Source organism: Medicago sativa, chromosome 7 (genome assembly GCF_051527215.1).
Source record: "Medicago sativa cultivar Bolivia chromosome 7, Bolivia_mono, whole genome shotgun sequence".
NCBI lineage: Eukaryota > Viridiplantae > Streptophyta > Magnoliopsida > Fabales > Fabaceae > Medicago > Medicago sativa.
The window spans coordinates 74,163,992-74,188,589 of NC_140755.1; the positions used below are offsets into that span (position 1 = coordinate 74,163,992).

The window sequence follows — 24,598 nt, forward strand, 5'->3', positions numbered from 1 at the left end:
AAAAAAAAATCTTAGCTCTTTTTTTTGGCGAACAAGCTTTCTTAATCATTTGATTTATTCAAATTAGACATTCATTAATAACATTTTTTTTAAGGGAATACTAACATATCGTTAAAAATAAAATTCATTAATAGCTAATATCAAGGATGTCTCAAATTATACATCCTTCAGTTGTATTTATAAGTGACATTTGGGTGAACAAAAATTGATGTATTTGGTCAAAAATTTGAACTAAATTGTCCACTTTTGTTGACCCAATTATTGTTTTATAAATATGACTAGAGGGAGTTAGTTATTTCGACAATTTCATACAAGTTATTTTACAAAATTACCATTCGTTGACAATATGAAAAAGAAAAAATTAATGCAACGACGGTGCCGTCACCTACCTTAACGATCCTATGTTTCACAAAAACATATCTTCCTCTAGTAGCAACATAGACGCATGAAAAATGTGTTTCAGTAACAACACAATAGCTTACCAAAGCATGAATCGGACGCACTGAAATATATCTACTTATGACGAAACATGTAACAGCCCGATTTTCGCTAGTTATATTTTATTATTTATTTATGTGTGTTATATGTGCTCATGTGTGATTATTTGCCTCTGTGTGTATTTTTAGTTGGGAATTGTAGGATTCGGTGTTAGAAGGGTATTTTAGTCATTTTGGACTTAGGGTCATTTTGAGAGTAGGAGTAATTTTGTAATTTTGGTTGAGGATTATTTTTAGTGTTTAGTGAGAGTTATTATTTTACCAAGTTACTAAAGGATGTAGTAATTATTTTATTTACGTTAAGTGACCGTTAGTGTTATGTTTTACCGTTAAGTGAGTAGTAACATTTTTGGGGTTAGAATAGAAATGAGTTAGGCCCATTAAGGTGTTGTGAGATAAGCCCAATTAAGGAAGCCTATATAAACTAATGTTAGTGGAGAGATAGGGTTACAAACATTTTCATTTTATTTTTCCTTTTGAGAAGAGAAGAGATAGAGGCTAGAGAGAAGAACAAGAACAAGGGCTAGAGCTAGAAGAGGGGATTCATCATCTAGGAGCTAAATTGAAGCTTGGGTTAGAGAATCTTGGTGCTAGAGGTAAGAGGGTTAGAATTCAACCATAATTCATAACTTTTTCTTTTACCCATTTTTATGAAATTGATGAATTGATTTTAATTGGTGTAAATTTGTGCATGATTATTGTTGTTATGTTTGAGAACATGATTTGTATGATAATTGTGTTGTTGTTGTTGAATTTGTAAGTCAAAATGGGTAGATATGAACATGATATGTTTTTGTATGAATTGGTGATGAGTTTGTTGTTGTTGATGAAATTGCATGTTCATGATATGTATAAATGGGTATATTGTGAATTGTGCTTAAATTGATGAATTGTGACATGTTGTTGTTGATTTGTGGTTGAATTCATGTTTAATAAAGTTGTTGTTGAATTGGATATGTTGTTGTTGTTGGTTTGTTCCATGGGTATTCCATTTGTGAAGTTGTTGTTCGGATTGGGGAAGTTTGTGCTAAGTTGTTCATGTGAAGGACCAAAATGAACTTTTGAATTATGAAGATGTTGACTGAGTTTTTGATGTTGTTGAATGAATTGAACTTGGTAGGATTTCTGTTTTCATGTTGTGATTTTGTTAGTCGAGTCGTTTGGGAGAAAACGGGATTTTCGTGTGAAAATTCGAGTGTTAACCGTTTTGAAAATGAGTGTGATGTGAGGTTTTGGAAAATGATTTTGGGATGGTTGAAACTTGAATTTTTCTGTAGATTATGATAGAGATAAGTGTCAGGAGCGCGCAGGCGAAAACGGCATCGAAAACGGGTTAACGGTTTGGATTTTACGCGCGAAAACGTGAAAATTGGAAAATCTGATGTTGTCTGTCAGGCAGAAATCGGACTCCGATTTTTGGCATCGGGCTACGATTTTGACCAGGTTTTGGAGTGTTTCGACACGAAAAAAATCGGACTACGATGGGTAAAAATCGGACTACGATTTTGTCTGACCATGAACTTTTTAAATGCATTTTTCTTCAATCAAATTGCTTCCAAACTTATTCCTAAGTGTAGGAACTTTATCCTAATCATCTAGGGGTGTTTTTATGAAAGAAATGACCTTGTTTAAGGGATCTAACTTGGTTTTGTTTTGTAAATGAATTGGTTTTGCAAAATGATATCATGAGACGAACTTTGTGAATTTTATGATTTCGTCGTGTTTAGCCGGTGAAACGCCAAGGTATACCTACTGCACTTATATGTGGACTTGAGGTATGCTTAGTTGAGGCATTGAAACTTGTTTACTCGATTTTGGCTTCAATGCCCAATTATTATTTTTAATGTTGTGACTTTGGGAGACGAACTTGATTGAGAATGAGTTTTGAGAGCCAATTGCTTATGAATCCTTTATGGATAGATTAATATGATTATGAGATGATGTATGAATGGTTGTTGAGTGATGAATATGATGTTTGTGATCATATGTTGTATTTGTTCTTTTATTTTGGATTGTAAAGAATTATGTGGAAATGTGGCAACTATATGTTGATTTATGTGGAGATGATTGGTGATGCATATATGTGTGACAACTATATGTTGCTTGTATTGTGAATGTTGTTGGTGATTGTATATAAGTCAAGTGGTGGTGAATTGTTGTCGATGCATATATACTAATTGAATGGTGATGAACATGTTTATGTTATGTTATTTGTTGAACATGTTAAATGTTGATTGTTGGTGGTGAATTCATACATGCTAATATTGATGATGATCTTGTTGGTGAACACATGTATGCAAACTGATGGTGATGGTGAGGTGATTATTGTTTGTATGAACATATGCATTGAGTCGAGTCATATGTTCATGCATTCATGACTGATGGTGGCGGATTTTATATCCAATTGAGGTGATTACGATGTTTTTGTTGCATCGAAGGTGACGACCTTGAGGTGATTTGGTACCACATGCATCTAGAAGAGTCTAGAGCATCATATGCATTTGATTAGTTGATGAGTCGTGTCATAATTGAATATATGACTTGGTGAATTTGTGGATTGGTGAAATATGGTGAATGTTGTGATTGTGTGGATTGGTGTATAAGTACATTGGTGGATTTTGTTGATGGTTGTGAATAATTGAATTATGCTCTAATTGCATGTCTTATTTGTTTGTGCTTATACACTTGGTGAATCTATTTGATGATAATTAATTTGATAATAATGATGAAGTGAGAGTTGTATATGTATATGCATATGATGTGGTGATTTCCTTGATGATGATGATTACTTGCTTATAACTTTGAAATGTTGAATTGTACCTTTGAATTAAGTATGCTAAGTGGAGAATAAGGTGAGTAATCCTTTCTTTGATTGATAATTGATGAACTTATGTCGATGATTTGTTTAGAGATTGGATATGCTTGCTATGCCATGTTAATAATGTGATAGCTTGAAATGTAAGTGATGGGGGATAATAATCATGTGATGCTAGTATTCTAGGAGGGATGGTTTTGTATATGTGATATGTATGATTCCTTGAATGCTATGTTTGCATATGGATTATGATAATGTAATGCTAACCCTCAGTGGTTTACCACCTACCTTTCTGTATGGACGGTTAGATGGAGTGCAGGATGCTTAGTTTGTTTGCTTGATGATGTCGAGGAGTCGAGTTCCTCTTTTTATGCAAGTGTCTAGATTAGGGCTCTGATCTAGGGTAGTTCTTGCATGTTGTTTTATTTGACTATGTATTTTGGAGTTGAGTTAGTACTTGTTATTTGAGATTTGGAGAATACATTTGTATTTTGTTGAGACCTGGAGATGTTTTATGATTATATGTATGTTTCGCTGCTATGTTATGTAAACATGATCTTTATGCATGTATGAATTGTGGTTTATTCGAAGACGTAGCATCTATTTCTAGAATATGTTTGTATATTCGCGTGTTTTACCGCTTATTAGAAATAGGGTGTTACAAAACACACACCGACAACGAAATGAACCAGAAGAAAACTATAACACAAAGGAGTACTGCGTAAAAACCGCTGATTGTTTAATAGGTCCCTCAAATTGCTCACATTTTATTTAATAAATTCAATCAGGAGTTACGATTTGAATGAGTTTACACACGAAAAAATCCAATCAGGAGTTACGACCCGATCGGTTGAAGGGCCTATGAGCAATCCAAAGATTCTATTGAGAAATCATCCTATAAACCTCGACTTTACTTCTTGGATGGAAATTGTCTAGATCGGTCAAATTCCTTTTTCGTTTTGCATGAGTCCCGCTTTGGGCTTTGAATGGTAAAAGGCCACGCCACTATAAAGAAAATTGCTCTTTCTTACCATCAATTTTGCTCCAAAACACCAAGAAATTACGAAAATATCTTCCAGTCGCATTTAACTGCCGCAGGATAATGTTGTTGTTGATCTGTGATAGGCCAAACCGCAAGTGCACGGTCTATCGAAGTAATAGTAGTAAAAGAGAGTATCGTTCCGCTAGGGAGTTATGAATTTAATTAACTTTTAATAATGATTAGATGAAGGTTTCAAAGGTTAAAAAGTTTGGATTTTTAATTAAAAGAAATAACAATAATAAAATAAAAGAGTCTTGGGATCATTGGTTCGTCATAACAACAAGTCCTTCACTAGCCAAGACTTTAACTTCTAATTTCATGTTTTACACCTTAATTTCTAAAGACCGGTTTCCCTTAGTCCCTCACCTTTCCGATCAAGTCCGGTGAGAGTTTACCCCTAGCAACCAAGCCTATTTCGCTGACTTGATTACTAGAAGAAGCTTTTAGGATTGAAACTACACATGTCTCAAGAATTGCAAAGACTATTTCGTTGCCCTTGCAATTCTTGTCTAGATTCACTTGTTCCAATATCAAAGCTCCGCTTTCGCATTATGAATTGATATTTGAGATGATGGATTAACAATTATCAAACCCTCCACTTTCGTTTCCACAGTTTGATAATGGTTAATTCATGTTAAAACGGTGAATCTAGATTAGAAATTACGGCTACATGAAATTAGGGTTAAAGCTTGGTTTGATTAGGATTATGTCATTAGACTTATCCAACAATCCCAAGACAAGAGAAATCTACTCACTCACGTTCATTGTAGATATGGAGAAGAAGAGGAAGAAGAAAATATAATATATAACAAGAAAATAAAGATGAACTTTTATTCAAAGAAGCAATTGTCACATATTATTGTAGATATGGAGAAGAAGAGGAAGAAGAAAATATAATATATAACAAGAAAATAAAGATGAACTTTTATTCAAAGAAGCAATTGTCACATATTATTTCCAAGAACAAAAGATGAATATTTGTGATGGAATGCTACTCTATTTATAGCTTTACAATCGACTTAAAATCTAAGCAACTACAAGGGCTTTTCGGTAAAACTAAAACAGAGTAACTTGGCCTTCAAGCAAAAGCAGCAAAAAGGGCTCTGGGAGGTGGCACGGCCGTGCCACATGTTGGCACGGGCCGTGCCAAGCTTCTGACTTGTGGGAGACATATTTTTGTCTCCGTATCTTCGTATTTTTGTTCCGAATTTGCTCCAGACTCCTTTCTTTTGCTCCAAGGCTTCTTCCATCATATATTCGTCCCTGAAATATAAAATATGCAATTGAAGTAAAAAGATTCAAAAAGGAAATAATATTTAAATAAAATAAAATCAAATCTAAATAAAACTAAACTAAATAATGCATAAAAATAGACTAAATATAGACTCATCAATCTGCCGCTGGGGTATTTTCGTAATTACCTAGTGTTTTAGATCAAAATTGATGGTGAGAAGAGCAATTTTCTACTGTATATAACTTGGTTTCTTTTATTTATTTTTTTAAAAAAAAAAACTCAAATTAGCCCACTAAAATTAGCAAAAACACATTAAGAACTGAGTTTTTGTAATTTGTTTCTTCTGGGTCTCGCATCATGTGCGATATGAGGATTTCGCACACCGTAGAAGCTACACTTGACTTAAGTCAAACTCAACCAGCTCATCTATCATCGTACATTTATAAATTTACCATTCATGCATGTGCTGAATTTTGCATATACCAAAAATATAAATTAAACTTCATTAGATATTTAACATGTCATTTTAGAGAATAAAACTATGTATAGTATCACATTTCAGTTCTAGTTTATGATTATAAATTACTATATGGAGAAATTAATGTAGGTTTATAAGCTTTAGTTACTGAAAAAGTTAGATATTTTTTATATTTGAATCCAAAATACAAGACCTAATATTATAATAATAGTAATAACATTTATTATTCATATTTATTTTGTAGGCCTAAAAAAAGTATACGTTGTTGTCTGATCTTTTCAGCTAAATAGGTTTTTTTTTTTAAAGTCAAAGTCTTCTATATTTAAAAACAAGTTTGATTTGAATGAGTAAATATGTTGTCGATCGGTCTACTTATTCACATCCTGATAAAAGTGTAGTTTTTTATTAGGAGAAGTAAAACGTAAAACAAAAAATCCTGATGAAATAGTTGGGAGGGTTGCTAGTTACTACAAACCTTGGCTCTACTTATGTCAAGAGGCCCAATTGTTTCTATCATTTGCTCTGAGAGTAAATCAAGTAACCGATTAAAACAGAAAGAATCCAGCTTTGTAAATAGGTGGAGATTTGGAGTGGAAATAGGTTTGGTTGAGCTAGACTCTACAAGACCTGAGTTTGACCGGAGCAAAAACTTCAAGGCCAATCCCTAATTTGTTAATTGTCATATGCTTATTTTCGAATATGAGACAGACTTATTTGAAAGTCTAATATGACCTTAAACCTACTTAAAGACTTATTAATCTTAAAGTCTTTAAATTTAACACATTTAAATGAGCTAATATATCAATGATAGTATGTTACATCGGAAGATTTGACAAGATATTTAGAGAGTATGAATTTATATGACAATCTATATCTTTTATATTTTATAATAGTATATTTAGATGTATAAAAAACTAATTTAAGTTAATATGAATAAATTAATGATAATGTTTTTCATCAAGAAAAAGATAAAAATGTTTACCACAAGTATACAATCCAATATAATTAGAATAAAAATATATACAAATTTACTTACGTAGGTTGGTGTGATATGCCTAAAAGACTTTCGTTAGGGCTTTAAGTATGAAATGTTTAACTTAGTAGTCCTTTTAAAAACCCTTAGCCTAATCTATTTCAAAAAACAAACTAGCCTAACTTGATTTGAGCCTAAAGTAAGCTCAGTCGCAGACCCTGTTAGTTGATTTGCCCTATTTCCATCTCATAATAGAGATGAGAGTAATTAAAGAGATTGGGTTTACTAATATGAGGTTAATTTTATGGTTAAATTTAACCCATAAAAGTAAAACAAATTTCCCTAAAAAAAAGTAAAACAGATTAGCAATGGAAACATCCTATTTAATTGGTAGAAATCATTGTCATCAATCAAAGTCTTAGTCATATATGGATCCATCACGGGACCTAGCACCGTTTACTGATTCATATCCTAAAAACAAGTTATTCCTCCCTCTTTGGGCGTTCAAGGACACCAATTTTCATTGATAACCCATATGGTCTCATTCCATTTGTTATATATATTGAACCACACTCGTCCTCCTTATCATCACTCTTCAAATTCAATGTAGACAAACACTGCCGGAAGAAAACTTTTATATCTAAATGGGCGATGAGATGGATCGATGCAATGTGTGTGCATACCTTCGGAAAGGTGTGAATAATTGGGGAAACCGTTGTTACCACTAGTTACTAAATAATTGAAGCCCAGAGGTATTATTATTTTAATTCAGTTCTTTTAATTTCTCAATCGTTCTTTTTAATTTCATGTTCTCCGTTAAAGCAACCAACTCATTCTAAAGTCTAAAATCTAAGGGTTGATTTAAAAATTCATATCAAATCATGAATTAATAGCAACCTTTTTTTAGAGGATGAATTTGTTATAATAATATCTTTGATTGTCCGACTTTACATTTTTTCCAAATCCTCAGTTCCAACCTCATAATTGTTAACTTCACCACCATCTCATTGTCTATTAATAGAAAACAACCTCACTACTTGACCAAAAAAAACAACGTTAGAAAAAACACACATTAAACAACACATGCTAACAGTTTCCATTGAGACATCGATTAAGGAAGCCAAAAAAAGAAAATTTTAAATTAAAAATAAAACTTTTTAGACTTTTGAGTTGTCTTCACAAGTTACAATGTGATACTATTATATTTGTTTCCTCAACCATAACCACGGGAACCGATTAACATTTCCCAATATAAAATAACAATGTAACAACTTAGTTTGCACTCTTTATCTTCTTCCTCTGTTTTTATTTTTTTCTTCGAAAATATGGCTTTACCTTCAATACAATTTCTCTTTCTTTTCTTTTATCTATGATTTTAGCAATGTTCTAATCATTACATGTTCAACTCAAAAGTAACAAAAATCTACACAAATGGCATAGACATCCCTACCTCCACTACACCTACGATCCAATGAACTCCACCATGTCAGTGGTTTTCATAGATGCCCTACCAGTTCAAGGTGGTTAGATTTCATGGAGAATAAACTCAATCACCTCAAAATGGTTGGGGCGTAACTGGTAATGGTAATTGTTGCGTTTAACAAATAATTCACGTTTAAAAAATTTATGGTTATGAAAACGTTGTACCTGACATCTTACACTAATTATTTTTTAATGTAAGATGTAAGGTACAATGTTTTCATAACCATAATTGTGTTATTTTTTAAATGTAAGTTATTTTTTAAACACAATAATTATCTGCGCCCCCACCAATTTGCGACGATTTGGTTTATTCCCTGTGAAATCTAACTAGTTAGAGTTGGTGGGGCAGCTATGAATACCATCGACAGGGTGAAGTTTTTTGGGTCATAAGTGTAATAGAGGTAGGAATTTAGTATGGGAAGGTTTTTGCAGTTTAGGCAGATTTTTGTATAAATGGTATCGAAGGTAAAACCAATTTTAGAAGGAAAAAATAGAGGAAGAAAAGAAAGAGTGTAATGTTGTTACCTTGATATTTTTATGTTTGTTATGGAGTGTGCATGCGTATTTTATTAGTTTAATAGACAATTATGATGAGTTGGTGAAGTTAATGACCATGAGGTTGAAATCGAAGGCAAAGAGAACATGAAATTAAAAGAATAGTTGAAAAATTAAAAGAACAAGAATAGAAGAATGATACCTTTGAAACCATTCGATATATAAAATTTGTTAAACAAGTTAACGTTATTAAGATTATATTATTTATTTGTTCATAATTTTTTTTTGTGAATTTCACTTGATTTTGGTTCTTGTTGATTATGAATATATAACACCGAAGAAGGTTAATGTTACAAAAATCAAATTTGGTGTCAGTTTTGTTGTTATATCATTTTCAGCTCCAAAAAATATACTAAATGGTGGCAAGATATGTTCGGGGTATTTGTGGTATTGGTGGAACTTTTACAACAACAGATAATCTTGGTCAGTTAGAAACCTCAATTAGATACTCAAAGTAGAGCATAATCACTTTTTTGCATTTGGAATTATTTAGCACGTGATTTCTCTGAATTTGTTTATGAATATTAAACCTATTTGGATTGGCTTATGTATAGTTTATTTGGGCTTATTTTATGACATAAGTACTTATGAGATTAGCATTTTTCCATTTTGGCAAAATGAAAATCAACAAAAGGTATTATGTTATGAGTGATATTTGTGGGATAGTAAGACAAAATTGACTTTAATCAAGCTCAAAGTCTACATTGATAAGGTGGAGGTCATAAATCTAATGTATAACATAATACAATCTCAAGATTTCTCCAATCATGATACAATCATGATATAACATAATACAATCTAATGTACTAGCTAGTACATATTTTCCTTCATTATCCCTAGGGTTCTAGCTAGTACATATCTTACTTCATCATCTCTAACACAGGTGCCAATTCCAACTCTATTATGAGAAGATGAAAATGAAACACAAAATTGCGCTTGAATATCCCAGTAGTCTGTCTTAACCAACGAAATTGTTGAGTATGATATCCAATGTCCAGTCATTTAATGTGATATCATTTTTTTCTTGTCAATTTATGTTGAAAATTAATTTTAAATTAATTTTGCCTTAAAATATTTATGGTGCGATTTTTCTTCTTATAAATAATATGTAAAAAAAATCCTAATTCTATATTGCTAAAGAGATAAGAAGCCATTGGATTGGGTTATGATACGTGTTACGTTGGTTATTTTATTTGGCTCAGAAATGATTCCATTTGTTAAACCGCAACTAAACCGGTCATATCCTTCAAATTAATTTAACACTACATGAGTTTGGTTTAACTACATGTATATGAATATACTAGTCAGGTATGTTCCCATAAAAAAATAAACTGATCATGTATGTTAAGATTCTTGGGTGTGAAATACTAACCTATTTATTTTCTGTTCTCTTCTTCACATTTCAACTTTATTTTTTCTTTATCTGGATTCATCATATATATGATATACTTGGTCTTGTAATACATAATCTTCATCATCTTCTAGGTATGCTAGCATCCTAGATATTTGGCATAACACGCTGCTTAAGTCTTACCACCTATGAGCAACAATTAAATTTAGAATTGGACGATTTTGCTCACTTGGTTCGACAAATTCCATAAACATTATTTTTATTGATATATCGTTTGACTCATGTAGCCGATCCCGCTTAGTATGATAAAACTTGATTGTTGATGTCGTGTTGCTTTGTATTTTTGTGTATGAGATGTTGTGGGTGTATGATAAGAAATTGCTCATTTGTCATTACAACCTTGGCTAAAATTAGTACAGACTCCATTGAACACACACATTATGCTCAAAGGAGAAAATCTGAATTGTTTTCATGATTTTTGGGCAATTCAGGAGATGCCGAGTTTAGCAACCAAGTACAACAAGGCAGTGCAGGATGAAGACGAGCTGCCACCAAAAAAACTTGCAATTGCCAACGTGGGAAGACAGGATGTTAAGAAGAAGCACCTTGAAGAGCATGTTTCCAATTTAATGTCATCAAACATTGTTCAGATTTGGTGAATGATACTCGACATTGTTGTGTTCTAGAGTTAGGAATGTGCATTGTATTTTCCTTCATGATGTCCAGCAATATTTCATTAACATTCTTTGAGCCATGGAGATCCTGGGAACTTTTTTTTTTTTTTAAGGATGAATGAAGTTGATTTTTGTTTTGTTTATGTTTGTGATATGTCGAAAACAAGGATGATGGGGCCTTAAAAATGCAAACATGTACTCCCTCCGGTCACTGTTATAAGCAAATTTCTACTTTTTAGATTCATTCAATAAATGATGTATTTGATCTATATTGTAGACCACATACATCATTTATTGAATGAACCTAAAAAGTCAAAATTTGCTTATAATAGTGACCTGAGGGAGTAATGGTGAAGGACTGAAGGTTGATTGATCCACTTAATAAAGAACTTAAATAAAAAAAAATAGAAGTCTTATAAATAATTTGCCGTTTCTTACATAATTTATAAGACTACAGTTTGCCATTATTTTCTTGAGATAAGATAAATAAAACTTAAGAAAGAAATAGTAGTCTCATGAATAGCAAATTTTGATTGGTCCACTTTAATTTGGTAATTACGTACCCTATATATACTTGAGCATGCAAATCATGATTATATAGACTAACAAAAAAGGTGGTGAATGTGTTACTCGTTAAAGGAAAATGCTAGATATCAAGAATGGATTTTCTTGATGAATTCAAGAATGACATGGCAGAATAATCACCCTTAGATTTTAATCTTATTTATTAAAGTTTCATAAAAAATACTCCCTCCGGTCCTTATTATAAGAAAAAGTTACTTTTTAAGTTCATAGAATAATTAATGCATCTTATTGTAAATATGGACTAGATACATCACTTACACAATGAACCAAAAAAGTCAATTGTTTCTTATAATAAGGACCGGAGGGAGTATATATATAACACCCACCACCCCATGATTTCCGGCCAGACTGAGATTTTATTGGTTAACATTAATTTCGGGACAATTTCTTGATAAAATCTTTCTTGATAAATAACATTGCTCCTCGTTAAATATGCCTTTTATTAAGCAATGAAAATAGGAACTCGTGAAGGGATGAAAGCAAGTCAGACCATCCGACAGAGGGCATGGTATAACCTTAACCTAACCTATTTTAGGCCTAGCTCAGCACAACTAGGTTAGTAATAATGTCAAGTTTAGACTTTTAGAAAAGCCTATTTATGCAAATTACAGTCATAAAAAATTTAAGGGTCATGTTAACCAGTGCCCCGGGGCACTGGTTAAGGAAGTAAATATAGTAATATTAGCATTGATAGTTGTGTAATCAATGCATTAAAAGCTTAAAAAGTATCTTTTTTGATTTAGAATTTCTTCTTTTAACATCCTTAACTAGTGCCCTGGGGGCACCGGTTAACATTTCCCAAAATTTAAAGCAGGCCATACCTATTTAAGTTAAAGTCTTGTCCAACCTAACTAGCCTACTTGCATCGGATCAAAATAATAAAATGGGGCAATTAAGTAAAAGTAGGCAATATTAGGTATAGAGAAATGATATTTTGATAACCACTTTTTAACAACTTTTGGACAACTTTCTCTCTCATACTCACATTATGTTGTTATCCTCTCTCTTCCTTTTTCTCTCTCCATTGTTTTTGACCAATAAGAAGTGAGAAAAACAAGGTTGTCAACAAAGTTGTCATCAAATGGATGTCAATATATCATTACTCTTAGGTATAATACAAACAAAATCATGAGTCATAGCATAGAAAGGATAATTAATCAACATGAATAAAGGGATCATGATTTCGTCAATTAATGGAAGAATTGGTTACACGGTTAAACTAATTTAATTTGTTTTGGAGAATGCAATTTTCCAAGGTGAACAAAAAAAAAAGGTGAACAAATCCGTACCCATAGAGTTTTTGATTGAGTATATACACATCATACAATTATTCGGTGTCAATTCTTTTATAGGATCTAGTAGATAATCGCAACATTTTTTTAAACAACATATTATACAACCAACACCGCACAAAAACTACCATATTATACAGAGCGGTGTTGATTGTTAGTTTTTGGATGGTGTTTTGTTGTTTGTATTTTCTTTGGGTTAGTATGGTGTTTTTTTTTTTTGGGTGGGGTTGTTGCTCATATACGGTGCCCGTTGTATTTTGCATCGCTTTCGCAGGAGGTATCTTCAGAGACGAGGATGGGTTGTGTCCGGGTTGCTTTGCTCAAAACCTTGGAAATGTGAATGCTTACCATGCTGAGCTAATGACTGCTATTCTTGCTATGGAAATTGCACAAAACAAGAATTTCAACTACTTATGGTTGGAAACTGATTAAGTCTTCTTCTAATGTTCCTTGGATTCTAAGAAATAGGTGGCATAACTGTTTAGCCTTTGTTAGAAGCATTAATTTCACTTTCTCTCATGTGTATAGGGAAGGAAATGCTTGTGCTGATGGTATGGCTAATCTAGGTCTCACTTTACCTTTAAACTCTTTTGCTTGGCATATTTTCATCCCTGATGAGATCGGGGGGGAGTACATTAGGAATATGATGGGTTTACCTAATTTTAGGTTTGTAAATTTCTAAAAAGGTTTTGGTCTAGACCTCCTTTTCTTTCTTGTACTCCTTTTTCTTTTTTAATGAATTATGGTTGATGCTCTCTGCATCAACCTATTTTGCTTAAAAAAATCAGCTTAATAGGCTTTTAAAAAAGTCTAAATCTTTTTTTAAGAAACTAAATTAGTCTCTTCAAATTGACGTTGTGGGAATCGAATATGAAACCTTGAGGAGAAACACATTCCAAAATCTTAAACCAATACCATTAGATCAACCCAAGTGGTCTATTTAGCTAACTTAGGCTATGTCGTCGGTCTAGTGTGATTTGTTTTTTGGTGGTGCTAGTATGATTTTGATTAGTTGAAGTACAAACAAAAAGTTAGGGAGTTACTACAAAGTACAAATGTTGGCTCTACTTATATCTAAAGTCGAAGATACTTCTTTCGTTTGATGTGAAAGTAATTAAAGAAAGGAGAACGTTAAACAACGCCCCTAGAACATTTGTTAAATAATTATAAAGGTGGTGTACTACCAATTATCCATATGCCACTGATTGCAAGACCGAAAAAGAAATATGGTCACGTTAGTAAATTAAATAAGATGTTAATATTATTGTTAAATTTAACACACGGAATGTATCAACAACAAAAACATACTATTTCGTGGGGACCCACATCGTTTACCAATTCATATTTTTTAACAAAATGTAACTCGTAGAAGTGAAACAGATTAGCAACAAAAACATGATATTTAAGAGTAGAAATCACAGTCATTAGTCATAGTCATATATATTCATCATGGATCCTATTTGTTGATTCAGTCTTAAAAACAAACTCTTAATTTTAATCCTATTTTGGCGTTGAATTGAATGGTTCAAGGCCACCCATTCTCATTGCTAACCCTATTTGTTGGATCTGACTTGATTCCATTTCTTATATATACAATACCTTACTTCCCCGTTTACTTTCTCATTACTCTCAGTTATCTTTATCATCACTAAGAATGGTGGGGGCATAAGTAATTGTTGTGTTTTCATAGCCATAATTGTGTTATTTTTCTAAAGCAACAATTACTTGCGCCCCTACCATACTTAATGAAGGTGAAGCCATTTTTTAGGAATGAAAGTTTTTTTTTTATGTTTTGATGATTTTGAATTGGTCGATAATGAAGCCATGTTTGCAACTGTGTAATCTTGTTGCAACACAATGCGCACCGTGGCTGAGTTGACTTTATTGTTGCCTTTTTGGTTACTAATATTTATGTTATGTTCAGTTCTTCCTTTTTTACGTACTAAGTTGTTTTGAATTCAACTTTTTCACCGTTTGTTCAGACCCTGTGTTTGTTCTCTTTTGGCACTATTACAACTTGCTTTGTTATTTAATTAATTTTCTTTGGCTATAAAAAAACTGAATGTGCCAAACTACATTATGAATAGTTTGCTCATGTTCTAATTCAATCTCGAATTAATGGAAATGTAGTAACAATCTCGAATTAATGATAAAGGGATAGTGGGGAGAGTACTTCTTAATATGTTGATTTTACAATTCCAGCATGAGCTATTGTATTTAAGTGCTTAATTTTCAAATTATGAAGCCCCAAGACAATTAGTAATTGAGACTCACCATAAACTAAACAGTTTATGTAATTTATTTTAACCATGCCATGACAAAGCCTTCTTATGTAAATTATATTATTTTTAGAAAGTTGCACATGATATGTATGCTACTTTTATTTATCTATGACAAGGTTTTGAGGCTTTAAATCAACAGGGAGTGGCTGTCGTGGTGATGTTTGATGTTTTCCGGCTGATTAATCCACAAACTATGATACAACGTCCAACCTTGGCCATCTATTCAAGTGAGTATTTTGAAATTCTATTCAAAAGTATAGCTTCTGCATTGTTTTATTTGTGTGTACCAGATTTGACTTCTTATTTTTTAAATTCAATGCAGATAAACACTGCCGGAAGAAATGGATCGATTCAATGTGTGTGCATAACTTCTGAATCATCTGGTTTTCATAAAGCTTTTAAATGAATCGACGAGAATGCGGTTATGAATGGAAAGGTGTGCATAATTGGGGAAATCATTGTTCCAACTTGAGGTCTAAAGGTATTATTATTCTTTTAATTCAGTTCTTTTAATTTCTCAAGTGTTCTTTTTAATTTCATGTTATTCGTTAAAGCAACCAACTCATTTTAGAGTCTAATATCAACGATTAATTTTAAAATTCATATCAAATCATGAATGTATTAGAATAACCTATTTTTAGAGGATGAATTTGTTATATTAATAATCTTTGACATCATTCCTTCAAAAAAAAAAATAATAATAATTCCTTGATATTCTGACTTTACACTTTTTTCCAAATCCTCAATTCCAACCTCATAATCATTAACTTCACCATCTAGTTGTCTAGTAATAAAAAAACAACCTCAGAAAAACACACATACACAACATAACAACATAGTTTGCACTATTTCTCTTCTTCCTCTGTTTTTTTTCCTTTCGAAAAATGGTTTTACCTTCAATACGATTTCTCTTCTTTTCGTTTATCTATGATTTTAGCAAAGGTTTAATCACTACATGTTCAACTCAAAAGTAACAAAAATCAACGCAAATTGCATAGACTTTGTCGTACTAAATTCCTACTTCCACTACACCTACGACCCAATGAACTCCACCCTGTCGGTGGTCTTACTAGATACCCCGCCAGCTGAAGGTGGTTGGATTTCATGGAGAACAAACTCAATCACCACATAATGGTTGGGGCGATTGGGTTTATTCCCCGTGAAATCTAACCAGCTAGAGTTGGTGGGGTTGCTATGAAGACAATCGAGAGGGTGGAGTTTGTTGGGTCATAGGTGTAATAGAGGTAGGAATTTAGTACGGAAGATCTAGGTAGTTTAGGTATATTTTTGTCGAAATGGTATATATTAAAGATGAAACCATTTTTTTTTTTTGTAGAAAATAGATATATGTTGTTATATTGACATTTTTATGTTTTTTTTTGTGTGTGTGTCTTTTTTTTGTTTTTGTTTAATAGACAGTTATGATGAGTTGGTGAAGTTAATGATTATAAGGTTGGAATCGAAGGCAAATCAAAGATGAAATTAAAAAAACAAATGAAAAATTAAAAGAACAAAAATAGAAGAATGATGCCGCTGAAACCATTCGATATATAAAATTTGTTAGACAAGTTAAAGATATTAAGGTTATTTTATGTAGGAAAATGTTAGATATCAAGAATGGATTTTCTTAATGAATTCAAGATGACATGGCACAATAATCACCCTTAGATTTTAATCTTATTTATTAAAGTTTCATAAAAAAAATATATATAACACCCACCACCCCATGATTTCCGGGCAGGCTGAGATTTTATTGGCTAACATTAATTTCGGGACAATTTCTTGATAAAATCTTTCTTGATAAATAACATTGCTCTTTTATGTATATGTGATAATTTTTTTGTGAATTTCACTCGGTCTTGTTGGTTTTTGTTGATTATGAATATACAACAGAAGAAGGTTAACGTTACGCAAACTAAATTTGGTGTCAGTTTTATTGTTATATCATCTTCAGCTTCAGAAGATATATTAAATGGTGGTAAGATATGTTCAGCCTATTTGTGCCGTGCATTTATCGTGTTGGTGGAACTTTCACAACAATAGATAATCTTGGTTAGTTAGAAACCTCAATTAGATACGCAAAGAAAAACATAATCACTTTTTTGCATTTGGAATTATTTAGCACGTGTTTTCTCTAAATTTGTTTATGAATATTGACCTTGGATTGGCTTAGGTATAGTTTATTTGGGCTTCATTTTATGACATCAGTGCTTGTAAGATTGTTTGGGATATAATATCATAAGTGCTTACGAGCTCCCATGGTGGGCGAATTTCAATTATTTGACAAGGAAGGAGGTGTTCAACACTATCAAAATGAAATTCGCAAAAACTTTAGTTCTTACGCTTTAAATTTTTTGGGAACTATCACAAACTTGAGTTTTTTTTTCTACGTTAACTTGAGTTGTTAATAACATGACATTAGCATTTTTCCATTTTGGCAAAATGAAAATCAATAGAAGATATGAAGTTATGAGTGACATTTGTGGGATAGTAAGAGAAAATTGGTGACATAGATTTTTTGGACCGGGATATATCTTGCTTATAAGCATAAACTCTATTGGATTCACTATATCAGTATATGTATATTGTCAAAGTTGTGCTGCATATGTTGGAAAGATGATGTGTGTGAGAAAGTCCAAATTTAATCACTTTTAAGTAAAAATTTAACAACTTCATAATTTATAATAAGCAGTTTTTATGTTATTTATTTGAACCATGCCATGACAATGCCTGCTTATGCAGATAGTGCTGTTATTTTTAGAAAGTTGCACATGATATGTATGCTACGTAGTTTCGTGGTTTTAAATCAATAGGCAAGGTGATGATTGATGCTTTCCGACTGATTAATCCAAATTATGATGTTGTGTCAAGAACCCCACTGCAGATAGCTTCCAACCTTGGCCATCTATCCAAATGAGTATTTTGAAGTTCTATTCAAAAGTATTGCTTCCGCGCTGTTTTATTTGTGTACCAAATTTGACTTCTTATTCTCCTGTTTAGGCTTGAACCGACGTTATTACTTGATAGCAATCAGTTACTGGAAAAATCAGCTTGAAGAGAAGATGTTGCTTAACCTTCATAAAAAGAAACGGACTGATGGTTTGGAGCAATTCTTGTGTGGGAACGAACCTAACATATCATTCTTACAAACAACAAATTAAAACATGACACATCATTGTTTTATTTTAAAATAATTTGGAAATAATTTAAGTAAATGAAAAATAACTGCTCCTCCTCTCTCTCAACCATTATTTGCAGTTAGTATTCACCACCACCAATCATGGTTAAAAGAAAAAAAAGTGACGTGTCATGTTTTAATTTGTTGTTTGTAAGAATGATACTTAGGTTCGTTCCTACACAAGAATTTCTCGATGGTTTGATACTCATGTGATTTGATTCACATTCTAAAGTTAATGAACCGACTGTTCAGGTCAGTTAAGATTCTTGGATGTAAATTTCACAATGTATAATTCAACTTCTTTTTAAAATCTTTTTGAACTTTTCTTGTTCTGAATTTATCACTCTTTTCCGTTTTTTTTTTCATGGATGATCTCCAACATGTTGTGGGTGTAGACTCGAGAAGCTTCTTGATGCTTTGTTCACGGGATTGTTATCCTGTAGGGGTTTGACACATTACTTGTATAGGAATTACCATATCTACTCTTTACTCAAAGAAGAAAATATTTATTTATTATGATATTTTGGTACAACAAGGCAGTGCATGAGGAAGATGAGTTGCCACCAGAAAAACTTGCAATTGCCAACGTTGGAAGGCATGATTCATGATGCTAAGAAGACCTTGAAGAGCAAGTTTCTAATTTAATGTCATCAAATACTCCCACCGTCCCTATATATAAGCACTTTTTGCCTCTAATAAAAGGGTGCTTATATATAGGGACGGAGGGAGTATATTGTTCAGACCATAGTCACATAATTCGCCGGTTTTATGGAGAACCGCGAATTGGTTCGCACGAACCGGTTCGCGGTTCGTCGGCGTATTGGTTCGCCGGAATTCGTACCAAAATTCGTGCAACTCAACGAACCGAAGTAACATGAGCGCGTTTGAACACCATGGACATTTACGCAAGTTTTAAGCTCTCAAACGCAGCTTGAAATCGATTTTGGAATGGCAATGAAGTGTGGCTGCATTTTTCTGCGTTTTCTTGCGGCTGCAGCTTTGTGTTGTTAGGTTGAAGAAGATAGATGATTGGGTTGGGCTGCACATGTTTCTGACCCGACCCATTTAAGTTAGAGTATTACTTTTCCCACCCTATGGCATCCTCGCGCGCCCTGTAAAAATTTCAAAAATACCCCTGGCCCGGATTACATTTTCCGAACCAGATTGTTAGTGTTTCCGGATTATAAAATCCGGACCAATTCGATATGCACATTTTGTGTCTTTCTTTGATGTCAAGGGTCTCTGTTGACCGTTATACGACCCCCGCATAAGCTGCAAAGCAATTGCAGGGGTCGTATGACCGGTCAACAATGACCATGACACCACAAACACTCCTAAAAGCTACCTAAAAAACTTAAAAAAATTGAAGAAAATGTAAGAAAGGATGTGAAGAAGAATGAAGGAAAATGTTGAAGATCCATGCCTTTTTATAGTCTTATATAAGTCATAGGTCTTAATTACAGTCAAATAAAACGTGTTACACATTCAAAACCGTAAAAAAATGCATTCAAACTCCACTAACCGGCCTAACCTTTGGTGAAACGTCACCGGCCAAAATGTTACTGAGGGTTTCCGGAAAATACGATCCGGAATGCATGCAGTGATTCCGGATTATATAGTCTGAACTTCACCTGACCCTTTATTTGGATCGTTTTCGTTGTGAATGCCTTGGAAAAAAATAGATCAAAGATACATAACATAAATAAAAGCAACATAAGACAAATAAACAGTTAAAAAAAACCATAATAACATAAATGATGAATCTTTTGGGAAGGTGGTTCGAAGAGGAGCATTTGAACTCGATCTTGCCGGCCTGCCAACTGACATGTTACGATCGACAGGCCGACATGATCGAGTTCATAAGAACCTCTTCTTTGGAGTTAGATCTGCAACACAATGAAGCAAGGCAAGGTGTTTTCAAGAGGATTTCTTTGAGTTAGATCCTGCTGCCTTGCCAAATGACATATTCATCTGGCAGGCAGCAAGATCTAACTCATAGAAACCTCTTGATATTTTTGAGTTATCTATCTATCAAGGAGGCATCAAGGATTATCTATATATTTTTGACAACATGCTGAAGATCTTCATCATGCCGTTATATAGAGATCTATATATTTAAAACAGCATGAGAAAGATCCTCAGCTTGATGACAAAAATTTGCATGGTTTGCTTTGTTGTGTTTGTGTGTTTTGATGGTATTGAAGGTGAAAATTGGAGAGGATGTATTTATAGAGGTCCTTGGATGTTGTGGGCCACAAAAACTCTTAGTGCAATGTGGTCCATACAATTGCGCCCTGTGCTGAGGAATTCCGGATTACGTATTCCGGAATACACTTGCGCCCTGTGGTTTCCGGATTTAGTAATCCGAAAATCATATATTTGCTTATTTTTATCTCATCTTTGCCGTAAATTAAAACATAATAACGCCGCACGCAATTAAATTCAACAACAGATAACTAACACGCAATTAAAACATAATGCAACAACTTAATTCAACAACACATAACTAACACGCAATTAAAACAACATAAAACACGCGATTAATTAAAACATAACACATTATCATGGATCATTCAAACTAACTTCTTCCTCCTCTGGTCCCTCCAGCAGAGCTCTGATCTCTTCGTAGTTCCTGGGCCGGTGCAAACTTTTCAGAATTTGTTCAGTAGATCTAACCAAAGAAGCGTCCAACTCGATCGGTCCTCTAGCGCTGTGTTGACCAAAGACAGAGAACATGGTTCTCACGTCGTCGTCGTTTGTGAGTTTCATCCGGCTGAAGCGAAGAGATCCGGCTGAGTCGGACAATGGACATCGATATTCTACACCGACCACCCTCCTTGTGTCTATGCGGTTGAGTTGACGGTTGATTTGATCCAGCTCATCCTTCAGCCCGGAGAGGGTGACATCGTCGCGAATCCTAAACAGATGGGGTGTTGTTCCACCGTTGTAGTAGACTGCTGTTACCTTGGTGTTCGGATCAAAGCCAGGGAATTCCATGAATTTTTTTTCCTGGTGTAGTTTACTTGTAATGAAATCAGGGACCCCTATTTATAGAGGCATTTGGGCGCTGTGGACCAGAAAAATTGTCGGTGCAATGCATGCCACACAGAAGAATCCAATGCTGAAGCAATCCGGATTATACAATCCGAACCAACCCTCACCATACACAACGTCCCAAGTTTCACTTTGGGACACCCAATTATCGTCTTTTTTCGGAATACGTTATCCGGAATGCATGTCTAATCCGGATTATATCTTCTGGACTGCAGCAGAAGCTTTAGGCCGGTGGTCTGCACCACAAAGAAAACGTTTTTCAAACGTTTTGGGCGGTGGTCAAGTGTAAAAACACGTTTTTTGACCGGCATTGATGGCCTCCCACACGTTTTTTAACCCCCTCCCCTATAAATATGGTTCATTTTCTCAAAAAATTTCACACCTTCTTCTTTCTTCTCTTCTCCTCTTCTACAACGATGTGTTTCCATCGTTGGCCTTTCATAGAAAGAGGCCTCTTTGGAAAAGCATCAGGGGTCATATGATCGGTCAATAGGGTGGGGGTCAGTTTGAATCTGAGGTTGGTTTGCCTGGGTGTCATGTTGACCATCATGGTCTCTTGTTCCCTAGAGGCACCTGTGCCCCCTCTGTCTCCCCACCAACAGATTTTCTTCTTCACCGCCATCTTCTTTCCTCCCACCCTCTTTCCTCTTCATTAGTGGCTGGAGTTAGAGCTGGAGCCACTAGTATAGCTTATGTAATAGGATAGGATTAGAAGTAGATTTAGGATATTATGTAATAAGCTTAAAAAGCTTGAAAGCTTGAAAATTATTGTAATGTATTGTTCATATATTAATAAAATGAATTTTTTTTATGTTTTTGTCTTTTTATTTATGTTTTTTAGTTTATTTCCATTTTCTTTTACGAATTGTAGACCTTACAATTGCAAAAGTTCTAATAAAACACTATTCCTGATTATATAATCCGGAAACATCTGCAAATTTCTAACAATGAAATCCGGAAAACATAATCCGGACAAGGGGTAAAATTGGAAAAAAAATACGGCGCGCGAGGAAAGTCATAGGGTGGGAAAAGTAATACTCTTTAAGTTACTCTTTATATTGGGCTTTTTCTAAATTTGGCTGGCCCAATGAATTGAGAATTGCTACTCAGAAGTAATAAACAATATAATAAGTATGGCTTTGTGAAGAAAAAAAATTAAACGTGAACTCAATTTTTTTAAGTAAAATATTTTATTTATTTTTTTTGTATAAAAATTCTAGTAAAAACAAATATTTTTCTTAAAAATTTATTGATGGCTTACTATATTTAATTAGGTGTCATACCCCAATTTTTGACCTAAGATACCACTGACACGCGTCGTTTAACCCCGATTAGTCTTCGACTTTTCAGTAAAAATTCGACAGAGAGATGTTTTAAATACCTCATATTTAATTCTGAGTCGGGCCTTCTTCTTTTTAATTTTATCTTTTAATTTTAATTTCAGTTTCCATCTTTTATTGTTTTTAATTTTATTCTAAAAAAAAAAACCTTAACTAACTTCAATTTCATTTGTAGATATTTCTTATTAATTATTAATTATTTTTCTTTTAACTTTATCTTCTTTTTATAACTAGTTAGTCTTTATCTTGTTTTATTTTATACTTATTATTATTATATAAAGAAGAAAAAACAAAAATTTATCCCAATCCAAAAGGTATGTCACGCAAGCTTGCAAGCTTGTCCATGTTCATCCGAGTCCAGGTTCGAGTCCAGGTTCTTTTGGCGCGGCACCTGTTCATCCCAATCCAGCAACAATTTTGCTTATTCTCCTCCCCAAGTTACTAGCTTTCTGCACCTCTCCAACAAACCCTAGCCTCAAACTCTCTCACTATAAATTAAAACCCAGTACCTGCACAAAGAAAAACACAACACAATTCACACCCACAAATATTCCAAAAATACCTGAAAACCAAAAACCCTAGCCACCGTACAATCTTTGAACAACTGCAATTTTAAGAACCCTAGTTTTTCAATTTCTATTCTATTTTATTATTTCTTGGGAGTCTTTTGCTACCGTATTACTTGATAAATTCCTGAACCCTTGTTTTTTTATATATATTATAGGTTTAAGTTTGCTTCAATGGTCTCTTTTGAATTCACGCCAATCCAGTAGTGCTGCGCCTTTTCATTCTAATTTCAATTCATGTTACAACTTCAATTCATGTTACAGTGTTACACAATTTAATATTTCAACTCATATTTTAATTTCAATTCAAAAACCTCTTTGTTATCACTTATCACTGCTACGTATTTACCATTTGCTATGTATTTGCGGTTGCTGTTCCTGCCATGCAATCCAATATTATAGTGTTTATTATGGATGCCACGCCATTCAATTCATATTGCTGCTACGTATTATACTAACATTTGATTTCTATTGAGTTTGCTCTACTGTCACTGTGTTGCTGCGGTTTCGAAATTAGTCACCATTGCTACAGGTTTGAATCGGTGTTCCGCTCAATTGAATTGTTGTTGTTCACTGTTGCCGTGGCTGCTCTCCAAGGTTGAAGAGATCCATCGTAAAGAGAACCGGTGACCCCTTTTTTTTAATTTCTTTTTCATGCATTTTTTAGCATCTTATTTTTACTTACTCATGCATTCTTTATTAGTCTAGGTTCATCATTTGGCATTTTTATTCATTTACTTTGTCATTTATTTATTCTTTTTACAACGAGAATTTAGAATGTATTTTAGGCTTTAATGTAAATTTATTCATGCATTTTTAGCTTTATCTTTTTGCATTTTTATTTATTTATTACTATGTCATTTATTTTTTCCGTCAGATTTTAGAATGTAAACTAGGCTTGAATGTAAATAATTTATTTCCGTCATTTATTTTTTTTTTCGCAGACCATAGCATGTATATTAGGTTTTATGTAATAGCTTTGGGTGCATGTGTGCGTGTGTGGGTGTATGCTTTACTTTTATGCTTATTAGTTTAGGTAAAAGGTCCTTGTGGTGGTCCAAAGCCACCATGAGTTACCTACGCATTTATCTTTTCTTGCTCCGATAGTTTTAACTTTAGTTTAGTTATTATTCAAAAACAACAAAAACATGCAAATAACAAAAATCACAAAAACTCTTTTTTTACAATAAACCTTGATCT

The 24,598-nt window shown here is 33.3% G+C and overlaps 1 protein-coding gene and 1 long non-coding RNA gene across 2 annotated transcripts; one reads left to right on the top strand and one right to left on the bottom strand.

The window, feature by feature from the left end:
* Window positions 1-7,631: 7,631 nt before the first annotated feature.
* On the top strand, window positions 7,632-11,179 carry LOC146908381 (uncharacterized). Its single transcript, XR_015019709.1, has 2 exons — window positions 7,632-7,791; window positions 10,919-11,179. It is a non-coding gene; the product is annotated as an uncharacterized LOC146908381 (long non-coding RNA).
* A 9,821-nt stretch (window positions 11,180-21,000) lies between these two features.
* Window positions 21,001-21,435, bottom strand: LOC146908382 (uncharacterized). The gene has a single exon (XM_085729265.1). The coding sequence runs from the start codon at window positions 21,433-21,435 to the stop codon at window positions 21,001-21,003; it is 435 nt and encodes a 144-aa protein (XP_085585391.1).
* Window positions 21,436-24,598: the final 3,163 nt, after the last annotated feature.